The sequence below is a fragment of the Hemiscyllium ocellatum genome, chromosome 5 (genome assembly GCF_020745735.1).
Source record: "Hemiscyllium ocellatum isolate sHemOce1 chromosome 5, sHemOce1.pat.X.cur, whole genome shotgun sequence".
NCBI lineage: Eukaryota > Metazoa > Chordata > Chondrichthyes > Orectolobiformes > Hemiscylliidae > Hemiscyllium > Hemiscyllium ocellatum.
The window spans coordinates 81,864,448-81,880,814 of NC_083405.1; the positions used below are offsets into that span (position 1 = coordinate 81,864,448).

General features: G+C 40.7%; 1 protein-coding gene across 1 annotated transcript in view; it reads left to right on the top strand.

Annotated features, from left to right (window-relative positions):
- Positions 1-16,367, top strand: part of LOC132816205 (V-type proton ATPase 116 kDa subunit a 1-like) — a 138,521-nt gene that overhangs the window by 20,832 nt on the left and 101,322 nt on the right. The window contains exon 9 of the mRNA XM_060825698.1: positions 6,531-6,743. Within this exon, the coding sequence (XP_060681681.1) occupies positions 6,531-6,743 (213 nt within the window). The remainder of the gene's footprint in view (positions 1-6,530; positions 6,744-16,367) is intronic.

Genomic DNA, 16,367 nt, shown 5'->3' on the forward strand with positions numbered 1-16,367 from the left:
CATTTTAAACGTAGGGAAATATTCCATTGTATAAAAGAGAAGACTTTGTTTGTACGATTTATTCCACTTAAAATAAGTGTTCATGATATTGTGTCCTTGACCATGAACATGCTATAAAAGAGAAAATCCAAGAAGTTTGGCAGTGTAATCTTCTACAAAAAAGATATTATATATTCCTGTATGAATAAGAAATGTTATTTTACTAATTTTAAAGTATTGTTTCAACATGGGACAATAATGAAAAAGATTTAAGTTTAAAATGTGGCTATCTTGAAAAATCCATCATATGTCATTAAATGTCTGTAATGACATAATGAGGGCAAACCAAATCACCAATCTCATACTTATAAAATAAATTCAAAAATCTGTTTTCAACTTTTGTAATCCTGCAGTCAGTAAATTTGACATTTTAAACGTAGAGAAATATTCCATTGTGTTAAAGAAAAGATCCACATGTTTAATTGCAATCCCACGCTATTTGGAAATGATACTTTTTGTTTAAGGAATGTCACAATGACAACATAGATGAAACTAATAGAGTCAGATGCCCTCATCAGTGAACTCCCTATGAAAGAAGACAGGCATTTTTTGAAATCTAACAAGATAATAGAGAAGGAAAAATATTTATAATCTATACATATCAAGCTATATATTTTTTAGAATACTTACAGTGTGGAAACAGGCCCTTTGGCCAACAAGTCCACACCGACCCTCCGAAGAGTAACCCACCCAGACCCATTCCCCTATTTTACCCCTTCATCTAACACAACGGGCAATTTAGCATGGCCAATTCACCTAACCTGCACATTTTTGGAATGTAGGAGGAAACCGGAGCACCCGGAGGAAACCCACACAGACACGTGGAGAGCGTGCAAACTCCACACAGACATTGCCTGAGACGGGAATTGAACCCGGGTCTCTGGCGTTGTGAGGCAGTAATGCTATCCACTGTGTGTGCCGTCCATAATGCTTATTATTTATGGCTGCATGAAATAACCTATATTTCCAAAGAATTTTTTTAGTGATACAATACAATGTGTGCATAAGTACAGGAATTTCCAATTCCTGGCAGAGAAAGTTAAGGAAATAGATCACATCAAGCAAGACAGCAAGAAGGAGAAAGCAAAAAGGTTTTGGTTATGATGAATCTCATAGAAAAATTATCCTTACTGTGAAGTGCCTCGGATCCAGCATATTTTTCTCCTTTCACAAAGGTGAGGCAATCATCGTGATATTGTTGATTAGTCCTAATGTGAAATCACAATCTTTGTATAGAGTGCAATAAAGTAGCATCATAGTTTCCATGGTGACAGGCTACTGCAGAAACTTAGAACATTCAGCGTGAGTGGTCTTTGTCACATTGACTGTACAAGAAGGGTACTTTTTTCGTACACTGACACCACAGAAAGCTCAAAACAGTTATTATGTGCAAGTTGCTATGGTTACTGCTGATTGGTGCTTGGTACCATTGAGTAATAATGTATATGTTTGAAAACTTTCCATTGTTGAAAAGACTTTATTGTAAGATTTATTCCACTTCAAATAAGTGGTCATGAAATGGTGTCCTTGACCATGAACATGCTATAAAGGAGAAAAACCAGGAAGTTTAGCAGCGTAATCTTCTACAAAAAAGATTTTAGATATTCCTGTATGAATAAGAAATTTTATTTTCCTAATTTTAAAGCATTGTTTCAACATGGGGCAATAATTAAAAAGAGATTTAAGTTTAAAAAATCTATCGTTATGTCATTAAATGTCTGTAATGACATAATGAGGGCAAACCAAATCACCAATCTCATAAAATAAATTCAAAAATCTGTTTTCAACTTTTGTAATCTTGCATTCAGTTAGTAAATTTCAAAGTCTACAACGATTCCAAAAACAACATATTCTTCTTCATTAAGCTTCAAGTATAGAGACTTTAATTTTTCAAACTTAAACCTGTCTTTTTAATCATCTGGCATTTTGTTGGCAAGACATGCATCAATAATGAATGATTGCCTATTTGTTTCATTACAGCAGTTTAAACGTTCTTTGTTGTCTGAAAAGTGCTGGAAAATGTCCTGTGCTCATAAGGCACTTTATAAATGCAAGCCATTCTTTCTTTCAAAGAAGATTAGAGGGGAGAGGATCAACTGGGCCAACACGGTGAAAGGTGGGAGGAAGGAGAAAGAGGCGGGAGGGAAGAAAGAGAGGAAGGTGAAGAGAAAGAGAAACAGGTTGAAAATTGGAGAAAGGGACATGAGAGGAGAGAGGGAAGAGGTGAAGGATGAGAAAAAGGAGGGAACAACGGGAATAATGGAGTGATGCCTGGGGTCAAGAAAGGAGAGGACAGGTCATGGGTCAGTGAAAAACTCTGGATGGGAACTGGGAACACACAGAGCAGTTGATTGGAGGTAGGGATGCAAGGCTATCAAAATCTCTCAGCAGGAGGAAAGACAAGAATCAGACATAGAAAGGTGTGCCAACTGAAAAACAGAATTAGTTACGAAGAGTGAGGGACAAACATACATTCAAAGCCATTGTAAAAATCAGATTACTATTCACTTGCAGCTAAAATTATACACAGTAGACATGCGAGGGGTGTCGAGATCATTACCAGAAGCTTTGTGGGTCTTACGCTCAGAATCAACATTTGACTTAAATAAAATTAGAATTTCCTTTCTATAAAATTATATTTGCAAGCAAAATGTTATTGCAACTCAAAGCTACATCTGACACATCTTCTGCATGAAGTCAGCAGTTCTATAAATATCAGAAACTCCAGGTATTACTTCCTCCAGCTGCTGTGGACACGTAGCAGATTGTGCTCAGAGTATTACTGAGAGAGTACCGATTGAGGTGAATGTCATAGAACTGATGGAGGATGTAGGTGAAGAGCTTGTTGGTCATCCTCTGAGGGTTCGTAGTCTTCCTCCTCATTGGTGGTGCTAGTGTTGAAGAGATTAGGAGGTGCCCCCTAGCTCTGTGCCTGAGGCTTGATACCACTTGTACTATAGCAGAGAAGACGAAGAATTATTTGCTGAAAATTCAGAGCAACATGTTTGCTTTTGTGTCTGTCTGAGAAGAGCAGAGCACAATGTCACTTATGGGTCGTTGGTCCATTTCAGCATCCCTACAGGTACGGTCCTTATCCTCCCCTGGTCAGTACAATAGCCCTTTTCTTCAAGAGAGTGACGATTGCCATGTCCAGCATCATCAGTACAAACCTCCCCAGCTACCCCTATTCCCTATGGGGTTTTGTAAAATTCATTCATGGGATGAGGGTGCTGCTAGCGAGGCCACCATTTATCACCCATACCTAATTGCCCAGAGTCAGCCATATTCTTATAGGCCAGACCAGGTAAGAATATGGCAGTTTCCTTTTGTAAAGGACATCAGTGAGCTAGATGGATTTTTCCGACAATCTGCAATCAATTCACAATCATCATTAGACTTTTAATTCAAGATTTTTATTGATTTCAAATTCCCTCTTCCATGTGACGGGATTTGAAGCCTGGTCACCAGAACATTACTGGGTCTAGTGATAATACCTCAAGGCTGTAGCCTTCCCAGTGGGACAGCATTTCCTGCAATAAGAATAAAAGAGAGATCAGGTGATTAGAATAAGTGCAAGAGCATCCTGTGAATATGCATAACCACGCAAAATGGTTAACTGTTCCAAGTGTGTAGGAAGCAGAGCACTCATTTACCAAGAGGTGGATGTGACTTCTTGAGTGGTGCTGAGGCTTGCAGGTTTTGACCTGTTGTGAGATGCCAGTTCAGTCGTAGAGTTGAGCTCAATGCCACTATGTCTAACTACTTCTTGCAAAGCACAGGAGATCATTCATTTTCTTGGGAGACTGCTTCCTGTCCCAGTTGCTGTGATCCATTTCCAGACTGGACAGGACTGATGGGTTGGCCTTCCAGTGCCATCCCATGGGACCAGGGTGGGCCTTCTCTTAGTGAGCCTGTACAGTAGCATCTACAAGGCAGCATCAGGAAACCTGGGAACCAGAATCAGCTTGATGGAAGGCACACCAGCACCTTCAAACACAGGGGGTGCTGCCAGTGACAAGATCTCCCTGATCTTCTACAATTAATTTTCAACCAAAAGTTTCAGTACCTTCTGAAGCACCTCAGATGTTAACACATCAAATCAGTAGAGTGTGCTGCTTAAAGTTTCTCATGAATATGACCGTTCCTTTGAGTAAAAAAACTGAAGGATTGTAATCCATCTGTAGGAGTTTGTTCTTAACAGAGAGTATGCAATTAATGATGCTTTGTAGCCAATCAATTTCCATTGTATTTTACTACTTAAATAAGTTGTCACAATTTAACTGATTTGACTCACAAATTTGACTGAGTTTTTTTTGAAGAGATGACCAATAAGATAGATGAGGGCAGAATGGTAGATGTTATTTTCATGGACTTTAGCAAGGCCTTCGACAAGGTTCTGCATGGTAGACTGGTTAGTAAGGTTAGATCACATGGAATCCAGGGAGAGCTAGTCAAGTGGATAAAAAATTGGCTTGGCAGTTGGAGACAGAGGGAGGTGGTAGAGGGCTGTTGTTCAGACTGGAGGACTGTGACCAGCAACGTGTTGCAAGGATCTGTGCTGGGTCCATTGTTATTTGTCATTTATATAAATTATTTGGATGAGAATATAGGAGACATGGTTAGTAAGTTTGCAAGTGACATCAAAATTGATGGTATAGTAGACAGTGAAGCATGTTCTCTAAGAACAAAACGGAATATTGATCAACTGGGACTGTGGGCCAAGGAATAGCAGATGGAGTTTACTTCAGATAAAAGCGAAGTGATGCAATTTGGTAGGATAAACCAGGGCATAGAGTCATAGAGATGTACAGCATGGAAATAGACCCTTTGGTCCAACCTGTCTATGCAAACCAGCAATCCCAACCCAATTAGTCCCACCTGCCAGCACCTGGCCCATATCCCTCCAAACCCTTCCTATTCATATGCCTATCCAAATGCCTCTTAAATGTTGCAATTGTACCAGCCTCCACCACATCTTCTGGCAGCTCATTCCATACATGTACCACCCTCTGCGTGAAAACGTTGCCCCTTAGGTCTCTGCCTATTTACCCTATCCATGCCCCTCATAATTTTGGAAACCTCTATAAGGTCACCCCTCAGCCTCCGACGCTCCAGGGAAACAGCCCCAGCCTGTTCAACCTCTCCCTATAGCTCAAGTCCGCCAACCCTGGCAACATCCTTGTAAATCTTTTCTGAACCCTTTCAAGTTTCACAACATCTTTCCGATAGGAAGGAGACCAGAATTGCACACAATATTCCAAAAGCGGCCTAACCAATGTCCTGTACAACTGCAACATGACCACCCAACTCCTGTTCTCAATACTCTGACCAATAAAGGAAAGCATACCAAACTTTACACAATTAATGGTAGGGCCCAGGGAGAGTTGTTGAACAAAGAGACTTGGGGTTCAGGTACATGGATCCTTGAAAGTGGCATCACAGGTAGACAGGATGCTGAAGAAGGCATTTAGCATGTTTGCCTTCAGCTATTGAGTAGAAATGCCATGTTACAGCTGTACAAGACATTGGTCAGGCCACATTTGGAGTACTGTGTACAACTCTGGTCGCTCTGCTGTAAGAAGGATGTTATTAAACTGGAAAGGCTGCAAAAAAGATTAACCAGGATGTTACCGAGACTGGAGTGTTTGAGTTATAAGGAGAGGTTGGATAGGCTGGAACTTTTTTCCCTGGAGCATTGGAGGATTGAGGAATGACCTTATAGAGGTTTATAAAATCATGAGGGGCATGGATAAGGCAAATAAGCTACTCCCCAGGATAGGGGAGCTCAAAACTAGAGGGCATAGGTTTAAGGTGAGATAGGAAAGATTTAAAAAGAGACCTGAAGGCAATGTTTTCACACAGATGGTGTTGTGTATATGAAATGAGCAGCCAGAGGAAGTGATAGAGGTGGGAACAATTACAACTTAAAAGATATTTGGACAAGTACATGGAAAGGAAAGGTTAAGAGGAATACACACCAAATGCAGGCAAATGAAATGTATTCTGTTTCGGAAACCTGTTGGCATAGACAAGTTGGGCTGAAGGGCTTGTTTCTGTACTGAATAACTCTGTAACTCTAAAGTTTCCGTAAAATTAACAAAATATGCTTACTCTTTTTTTTGTTTTCTTCTTCAACTGAGAGCTGATTGAACAATTATTAAGCAGAGAATTCTGACCACCAAAACAATAAACACACAAGGAAGGTCACCTTGGCAATTTGCCCTACTAATTAGTACAGTTTTTTAGCAATGTCAGAAGTGAAACAAGTGAAAATACTGCTAAGTTTTTGTTTTGGACTTTCAAATATTAGAAAGCACCTCCAAGTTTATACTTGTTTTCATCCCTATCCTTTCCATTTCATTTTAACGCTTAAAGTAATTATCAGTAATTATCACTTCCAATTTAGATGAGCCATGGATTTTTGCTGTCTTTCGGATTTGGTCAATTGATCTTTAATTATACTAAGGGTATTTATTTTATTTTTCGAACAGATACTTTATCAGACAGAAAAGCACCGTAAGAATTTGCTGTTGTCTGCTGCTAAGGATGTTCACAAATGGAATGTTAAAGTCAAGAAGATGAAGGCGATCTATTACACACTGAATCTGTGTAACATTGATATCACCCAGAAGTGTTTGATAGCAGAAATCTGGTGTCCTGTTACAGACCTTAAGAAAGTCCATAGCACATTAACAAAAGAATCAGTAAGTATCTCAAATCTGTCAATAACATAAATAATCCAAATTGACTCAAGACTGTAAAGCTTCTTGAGTATGTTAAGATAAGCCACAAGTATTTTTGTGAAGCCACAATTAATTTTTATTTATGCTATCATTGTGCCAGGTTCAACAATCTGCTTGGAGTTTTCAGCATATAATGGCTGATGCCTATTAGGGTTGAGTATTGATCTACAGCTATTGAGCAGTGCATACCATTTCGGAAAGGAAGTGTGACAATTCCTCCCATTTGAAACACACCTACAAATGCTTCAAAAAGTGGGAAAGGGTGCACCACAGGTGGTAGGGGATGCAGAATCTGAAGACTCAGCTTTGAGAAGGATTTTAAAAGAAAGAAACAGGAATTTACAGAAAATTTCACTGGTGTTTTAGAGTGCAAATGAGTTGCTGTTGAAAGAATTACCACAAGTGATAGAGTGGGCAGAGGATGAGAGGAAATTCATGCTGTGAAAACAAAGTGTGCATGTATCTTTGAAGCAGGTTTTTGTAGTTAGGCATGAAGACTTTGAAGATAAGGAGAAAGACTTTCATATTGATTTAAAGGATACTGAGCTTTAGTGGAGCATAGCAGATGTACATTAAATAGCTGAGAATGTAAAAGCATGGCTGCAGAATTCTGAATGAGCTGCAGTTTATAGAAGGTTGAAACAAGGAGCATCATGTTTAGGGAATTCTGGAGAATTTGACTATTGAGAGGTTAATATCATAGGTCAGAACCACAGTGGGCAAGACAGAGACACAGGGCTAAAAAAGTATGGTTTCAAAAGACAATGAAGGTGGTTTTGATGACAAAACAGAGGACTGTTGTATAAGATAATGATTTTGAGGGCGCAATCTTCATGTTACACTGGCTGCCCCAATTCTGCTGATGTCATACAGAGTTTGTGGGTTGACATAAGAAGGACTGGTAGCACCAGAGTACCTCACACAATCCTGACCCAGAGTCACATGGTCATGGCAAAAACCACAAGGTGCCAGTAGCGGTATTTCGGGAAAGTATCACATGATTGTGGCCGTTTAAAATTTGACCCCCACAATGAGGAGAACAAACCCAGAATAAAATTTTTAAAATGAAGCATGTGAGTTTACCACCTTAAAAGAATCTAAGAAAAGACACAAGCCGTCCACAGCTGAAATGTGATTATTAACAGAGGGAGAGAGAGAGAGAGAGAGACACAGAGAGAGAGAGAGACAGCAGCAATAACAAAACAAGCTCACCATGCCAAAGACAAGCATTTGTCAAGAAAATGGTAAGAAAGAGGAACAGGGTAAACAGTGCGGGGAGAAAAAGGAAAAAGGCCAGGCAAACTTGGAAAAACAGCATGCCTTAGTGACGGAGGCTGAGTAGGGAGCAATAAAAGCCTCAGGAAAAGTTGTATATCATAAAGGGGAAAAGGAGATTACAGTTTGGCAGAAAGATTAGAAAGGGAAGGGAGTGTAAAAGCACATTCTGACCTATCACCACTAGCATTGCTGCTATTGACGTTAGGATCTGTGAGGCAGAGTTACAAGAAACAGTGAAAGGGCTAGAAAGAAATTTGGACCAAGACTGCAAATGTACTGCCACAGAGCCACAACATGGAAAAAGATCTGTTGGTTCAATTTATCCACACCGACCAGGTTTCCGAAACTAACCTAGTCCTATTTGCCTGCATTTGGCTTATATCCTTCTAAACCTTACCTATTCATGTATCTTTTTAAATGCAACTGTACCTGCATCTACCACTTCCTCTGGCAATTCATTACACATACAAACCACGCTCTGTGAGAATAAACTGCCCTTCAGATCCCTTATAAATCTTTCTCCTCCCACCTTAAAATTATGCTTTCTAGCTTTGAACTCCCAACCCTAGAGAAAAGACCTTTGCTATTCCCCTTATCTGTGCCACTCGATTTTATAAACCTCATAAGGTCATCCCTCAACCTCCTATGTGTCAGTGAAAAAAGCCACAATCTATCCAGCCTCTCCTTATAACTTAAATCTCCAAGTCCCAGAAACATCCTTGTAAGTATTTTCTGCACCCTCTACAGTTTAATAATATCCTTCCCATAGCAGGACCACCAGGACTGTACACAGTACGCCAAACGTGGCCTCATCAACATCCTGAACAACCATAATGTGGTGACCCAACTCCTATACTCAATAGTTTGAGGAATGAAAACCAAACATTCCAAACGCCTTCTTTACTACTCTATCTACCTGTGACATGCCTTCAACGAACTATGTACCTGCACCCCTAGGTTTCTCTATTCTACAACACTCTCAAAGGCTCTACCATTTCTGGGATACATTTTAGATTACTTAGATTAGATTACTTACAGTGTGGAAACAGGCCCCTTTGGCCCAACAAGTCCACACCGACCTGCCGAAGCGCAATCCACCCAGACCCATTCCCCTACCTCTAACACTACCGGCAATTTAGCATGGCCAATTCACCTAACCCACACATTTTTGGACTGTGGGAGGAAACCGGAGCACCCGGAGAATGTGCAAACTCCACACAGTCAGTCGCCTGAGGCGGGACTTGAACCCGGGTCTCTGGCGCTGTGAGGCAGCAGTACTAACCACTGTGCCAGCATGCCGCCGACAATTGTGGGTGCCATTTATTGTGTCCTTACCATCTGTCCTTGTTCTTCTTATCAAAATACAACACTTGACATTTATCTGAATTAAACTCCACCTGCCTTACCTTGACCATTGGCCCAATTGAACAAAAGCCCTTTGTAATCTTAGATAACCTTCTTCACTGTCAGCTATACCACCGATTCTGATGTCATTCACAAACTTACGACACTTCCTATATCCTCATCCAAATTGTTTATATAAATGATAAACAACAGTGGACCCGGTAATGATCCCTGTGGAACACTGGTGATGACAGGCATCCGGTCTGAAAAATAACCCTCCACCACCACCCTTTGTCACCTACTATCAAGCCAATTTTGTTTCCAATGGCTCTCCCTGAATCCCATGTGAGCTACCTTCAGTAATCAGTCTACCATATCGAAACTTTTCAAAGGCTATACTGAAGTCCATGTACACAACATCCACTTGTCTGCCCTCATCTATTTTCTTGGTCGCATCCACAAAAAAACTCAGTCGAGGTTGTGTCACAAAGCTATGCTATCACTAATTAGTCCTGGCCTCTCCAAATACATTTAAATCTCTCAGAATCCATATCCAACAACGGACCCACAGCTGATGTCAGACTACAGCTTCCAGGCCTCTCTTTGCAGCCCTTTTTAAATAAAGGCACAGCCGGTCTTCCGGTACCTCACTCATGACTACAGATTATACAAATATCTCTGCTCGAGGCCTGCAATTTCTTACCTAGCTGGTTCAACCACAGAATTTATTTAAGCTGAAGAAGGGTTAGAGAAAAGATTGAAAAGGACAGGGACTGTAATTAAGCTGCAATTTTCTAAGTTTTTGCTTTATTCATTCTTGAGATGTGGGCCAGCATTTATTGCCCTTTCATTATTGCCTTCAAGAATCTGGTGGTGAGCTCCCAATTGAACTACTGCAGGCCATTTGTTGTAGGTAGACCCACAATGCTCTGAGAGAAGGAGTTTCAGGATTTTGATAGATGACATTGAAGGAATTATGATATCCAAATCAGGATGGTGAGTGACTTGGTGGGGCTCTTGCGGGTCATGGTGTTCCCATTGTATCTGCTGCACTTGTGTGTTTGGAGAGTGCTGCCTGAGGAGCCTTCATGAATTTCTGCAATGCATCTTATAGATGGTACACAGTGTTGCTACTGAGCGTTACTGATGGAGGAAGGGTGTCAACCAGCAGCCTGCCTTGTCTTGGATGGTATTGAGGTTTTGAGTGTTGTTGGAACTGTGTTCATCCAAGTGGGTAGGCAGTATTCCATCATATTCCCGACATGTGACTTGTAGATAGTAGATAGCTTCGGGGAGTCAGGATGTGAGTATTCACTGCAGAATTCCTAGATTTTGACTTAATCTTGTAAACAAAATATTTAAGTAACTAATTTAAATTCTTGCTCCTTGTTTTGTATTCTTGAAAGAGCTAGAAACAGAAGGGACTAATCAAAAATGTGACAACTCCTACAGAGGGGATTAGTAGCATGGTAGCAGTGATAAAAAATCTAGAGAGGTGAGAGTATGTGCAGATGCAAAGGACCTCAAAGAAGCTTTGAAGAGATCTCCCTACTGCATTTCAAGCATTGGAGAACTTTTGCCATAATTTATCAAGACAAATGTCTTCATTACACTGAATGAAAAGAATTGGTACTGGAAAGTGGAAGAGCAGGTTTTTAACTACATCCTGGATGCCATTTGGAAGATTCACATGATTGCACATACCAGTTAGCATTTTCACTATTCCAAAACAATATCAACTCAGACAGCACAAAATAGTCAGTGATCGTCCCAAAGATTAAACTACTGTGGTTGATCTGCTAATCTATGGATGTAGATGCATGGTGAACGAAACCATCACTGACAATCATCAGAATCTAGTGCAACTGTTAGAGTGCTTGATGAAGAACCTGAAGTTGAACAACAGAACAATTTAGTTGAAGATGCCTGAAGTCAAGTATATTACAGAGAAGGAAGTGCTGGATATCTTCAAAAGCATAAAGGTGAATAAATCCCCAGGACCTGATTAAAACTCTCTGAGACGCTAGGGAAGTGAATGCTGGGCTCCTTGCTAAGATACTTGTATCATCAGTAGTCAGAGGTACGATGCTGGAAGACTGGAGGTTGGCTAATGTGGTGTCACTATTGAAGAAAGTTGATAAGGAAAAGCCAGAGAGCTATAGACTGGTGAGCCTGACATCGGAAATGGGCAAGTTGTGGGAGAGAATCCTGAGGGACAGGATTTACATGTATTTGGAAAGGCAAGGACTGATTACAGATAGTCAACATGGCTTTGTGTGTGGGAAATTATGTCGTATGAACTTGATTGAGTTTTTTGAGGAAGTAATGAAGAGGATTGATGAGTGCAGAGTGGTGGACATGATTCATATGGACTTCAGTAAGTCTTTTGATCAGGTTCCTTATGGTATACTGGTTAGCGAGGTTAGATTATATGGAATACAGGGAGAACTAGCCATTTGGATACAGAAGTAGCTTGAAGGTAGAAGACAGAGGGTATTTGTGGAGGGCTGCCTTTCAGATTGGAGGCCTGTGACCAGTAGTGTGACACAAGGATTGGTGCTGGGTCCACTGCTTTTCATCATTTATATAAATGATTTGGATGTGAACATAGGAGGTATCGTTAGTAAGTTTGCAGATGACACCAAAATTGGAGGTGCAGTGAACAACGAAGAAGGTTACTTCAGAGTACAACGGCATCTTAATCAGATGGGCCAATGGGCCGAGGCATGGCAGGTTCAGTTTAACTTCAATAAATGTGAGGTGCTGCATTTTGAAACAGCAAATCAGGGCAGGACTTATACACTTAATGGGAAGGTCCTGGGAATGTTGCTAAACAAAGAGATTTAGAGAGCAGGTTCATAGTTCATGAAAGTGGAGTCACAGGTAGATAGGATAGTGAAGAATGCATTTGGTATGCTTTCCTTCACAGCATAGAGTACAGGAGTTGGGAGGTCATGTTGTGACTGTACAGAACATTGGTTAGGCCACTTTTGGAATATTGTGTGCAATTCTGGCTCCCTCCTATCGGAAGGATGTTGTGAAACTTGAAAGGGTTCAGAAAAGATTTACAAAGATGTTGCAAGGGTTTGAGGGTTTGAGCTATAGGGAGAGGCTGGGGTTGTTTTCCCTGGAATGTCAGAGGCTGCGGGGGTGACCTTTTAGAGGTTTATAAAATCAGGAGGGGCATGGATAGGGTCAGTAGACAGGGTCTTTTCCCTGGGGAGGGGGACATAGGTTTAGGGTGAGAGGAGTAAAATGTAAAAGGGACCTAAGGGCAACCTTTTCATGCAGAGGGTGGTATGTGTATGGAATGATTTGCCAGAGGAAGTGGTGGAGGCTGGTACAATTACAACATTTAAAAGAGATCTAGATGAGTATATGAATAGGAATATACCCAAGTGCTGGCAAATGGGACTAGGTTAGTTTAGGGTACTTGGTCGGCATGGATGAGCTGGACCGAAGGGTATGTTTCCATGCTGTACATTTCTGTGACTCTATGACTCTATGTATTCGTAGCAAAAGAACTTCACCTGGAGCCTGACGTGATGAGAGTATAACAGAGATGTAGAGACCAATAGTTTTGAAAGCAGTGCAATATTTTTCATGAGCCATGAACTATCGAGAAAAGTTCTTGCCTAATTTTTCATTACAGTGTGACCATTTACACAAACTCATTGCTAAGTACATGCAGCAGTACTGGGGCACAACAGAAGAAGCAAATTCCACTTGAATTTAAAAACCTAGCAATAACAGCTTGACAAGTTCTGGAAGTCATCAATCTAGCAAAGACACTGAATCTGAAAGACAAGCTTCTGGCTCTTATGAATAACAGCTCTCACCATAATAATGGCACTTTCCAGAACAGAACGTTATTATCTCATACCCAGCAGGTACCAGACAAATAGACAGCAACTTGCACATGTCTTTAAAACACCTGAATGTTTGAAAAATAATGGCCAAAATGCATTGAAGGTGACGCAGACTAGAACTATCACAGTTTGTACATGAATGATACTTGTTCTTTGCCATGTGTCATGAAGAATTTGAGTAACCTGTAGCAGAAAATAATATATATTTTTAGATCTTTTTTAAAATTTCTTTTTTATGAAAAGGGGATGTTTGCAGAAATGAACTTGTACACAGTATACTGACTGGCTTGCCATAGATTTTTGACCTGTACATCTGCTGTAACTTACTTTCACTTTAGTTTGTGGCAGCCACTAGACACACCAACAAGTAGGAGGGATCCTGCACCCAAGTTATACCATTATGTATGTTTCCAGAACATTGATAAATATTTATCCTGCTGCGGATGATGGTTAGAATGCTGCTTTACTCTCAATCCCTACAATATGAGGCAGAAATTATTATCTTTCAAGCTAGGAACAAAATGGGCCATTCAACCACTCACATCTGCCCTGCTATTCAGTAAGATCATAATTGATCCATTTGTTTCAAATTACATTGCTATCTACCCTCGATAACCTTTGATTCCCTTGCCTATCAAGCATTGGTCTGCAATGGTAATTATTGATTAGTGGGTTAATTGCAGAGTCATTATTTAGTACACGTTTACAGTTCTGCTCAATCTCATCTACAAGCTAGAAAATGAATTTAACAGAATCAAAATCATAAAAAGTAACGTGCGTATATTAGAAAGAGTAGGTCATGCTAAATTCTGTATGGAGATATATGAAATGTAATAACATTTCCAGCCTACAATGTGGAGTCAATATTATTCAGTCAGCTTATCCTGTGTTTATTCTGGTCACATATGTTAGCAGCATCTCATGAAAAATGGATAGCCAATACAGTTTAAAGAGAAAGGCAAAATCGGCCTTTTATTTTGGACATATTGATCTTTGAAGAGGACATGGTGGTGTTGCTATGTGCATAAATAACTTGTAATCGATGGATAGTTCATTTTGTTTAACATTTTCCTTCTGGGTGCTCTGCCTATATTTTTCTCTGTTGGCTACTGTGTTCCTCATCTCATCAGTCAATAGACATCCCATTCTGCTTTTTGATGAGCTATGTTCGATTGCAGGCATTCTGAAAGTGCTGGAAGTCGGGTCTTATAGAGTTACGGAAATAGACCCTTCGGTCCAACTCATCCGTGCCGACTTGATTGGAAATACCAATGTACAGCCTACTGTATGGAGTGAATTATAATCACCGTGAAAAAATGGATTGGGAGCAGGAAGGGTGAAGAGTGTTGAGAGTGAAGTGGGTGCCAATCACCAACTTCTATAATTAAACACAGCACATTAGGCTGCATCTGAGCAACCCTCTGCAAGAAGCAGATTGCAAGCTTAAATATGTTAATTGATAATTCGGAGCTTTTTAAAAATTAGTCCTTTTCAACTATAACCGGATGAAAGGCTTCTTTGACTCTGGAGTGAAAGCAAGGAGAGAACACAATGGCAATTGAGGAGGCTGAAGGAATGACAGGTAGAAATTCCCTGAGTAATGAAACTTCACATCGGCTGACTTCTTTTATTGTGTGAAAAGCTTTTTCTAACGGCGCTTATTCCAAGAGTTTACATTCACTATTTTGGAGCTGATTTTCACTATTTGAACATTTTATGGGTCTCTCGTTCATTTGCTGTTTGTGTTGTATGAGATTTGGCATGCCTGATTTTTTTTAATCATGTTAACGTGGATTCCTGATGAGCACCAATCTGACCAGCAGCAGCAACAGCATAAAGTGAACTGGCAGCAAGGGGACAAGCAGCAGCAGGAGCCCATTGCTCACAGAGCTGCTACCCCACAGAAGAGAGGGGTTAAGGATTGTTGACGATATTTGCAACAAAGCAAATGCAGCCATGGGATCAGATTTCTCAGCGTGCCCTAATACCAGTGCCTCAGGCAGCTTCGGGTCTTGTGCTTTGTGATGACAGATTGTTTTTATTCATTCGGGGGATGAGGATGTCGTTACTGGCTAGTCCCTATATAACAATCAACAATGTTGCTGTGGGTCTGGAGTCACATGTAGGCCAGACCAGGTAAGGATGGCAATTTCCTCCCTTAAAGGACATAGTGAACCACATAGGGTTTATCAACAATTAACAATGGTTTCATGATCATCATTAGACACTTAGCTTGTTCCAATTTTTTATTTTAATTGAATTCAAATTCCACCATCCATGTGGCAGGAATCAAACCAGGGTCTCCAGAACATTATCTGGCTCTCTGAATTAACAGCCCAGTGATAATATCCATCTCCTCCCTGTTTCTTATTTGCAGTCTGATGTATGAAGACCCCAGCCAAACCATGTGATCTGCTCCCGAATAAACTAGCCATGGAAACATGTAAAAGACAGTGCATTGTTTGCCTCTTGTGTTCCAAGATATGGGAGACACTCAAGGAAAGAATCATGAAAACTACTGCCAAGTGGACCTAAACACAGACCCAAGGAGGCACTCATATTGGCAAGATTCAGTTGGTTTGTACTTGCGAAACCATCCAGCAGTCACTTAGCCCCCACCCTTCTCCCAACATAAAGGTAGCATTCCAGTCAGCATAGCATCCCTTTTGTAGGGTCGCATTGCTTGTTTTTAAGTCCTGTCTTACCATTTATCATAAATGAGAGGGCAGTTGCCAGGAGATGGTAAAAAAATGACCAAGGCATGAAGCAAATAAGATTTATGTGACTCTTAAATCAAGTGGAAAAGGTATGAACCTAACATTGTACAACACACTCACATGACTGAAATGTCTGGAGATGTGGACGGCATCGGCAGCAGTGAGTGATTCCAGCTCAGGCACAGCAGGGAGCAGAGAGTGAGCGCTTACTTACTTCTCCACGGTAAGTACAGGATCTGGCATCGGAATTGGCGACTGCTACATTGGCAGAGACGACATCGGCAACATAGGCCCAGCCACAACAGTTGGCGCCTGAGGATTGGCGACTTCATCGTTGGTTGGGTTTGGCACTGGCAGTGGCAAAGCAGTGGCAGAAG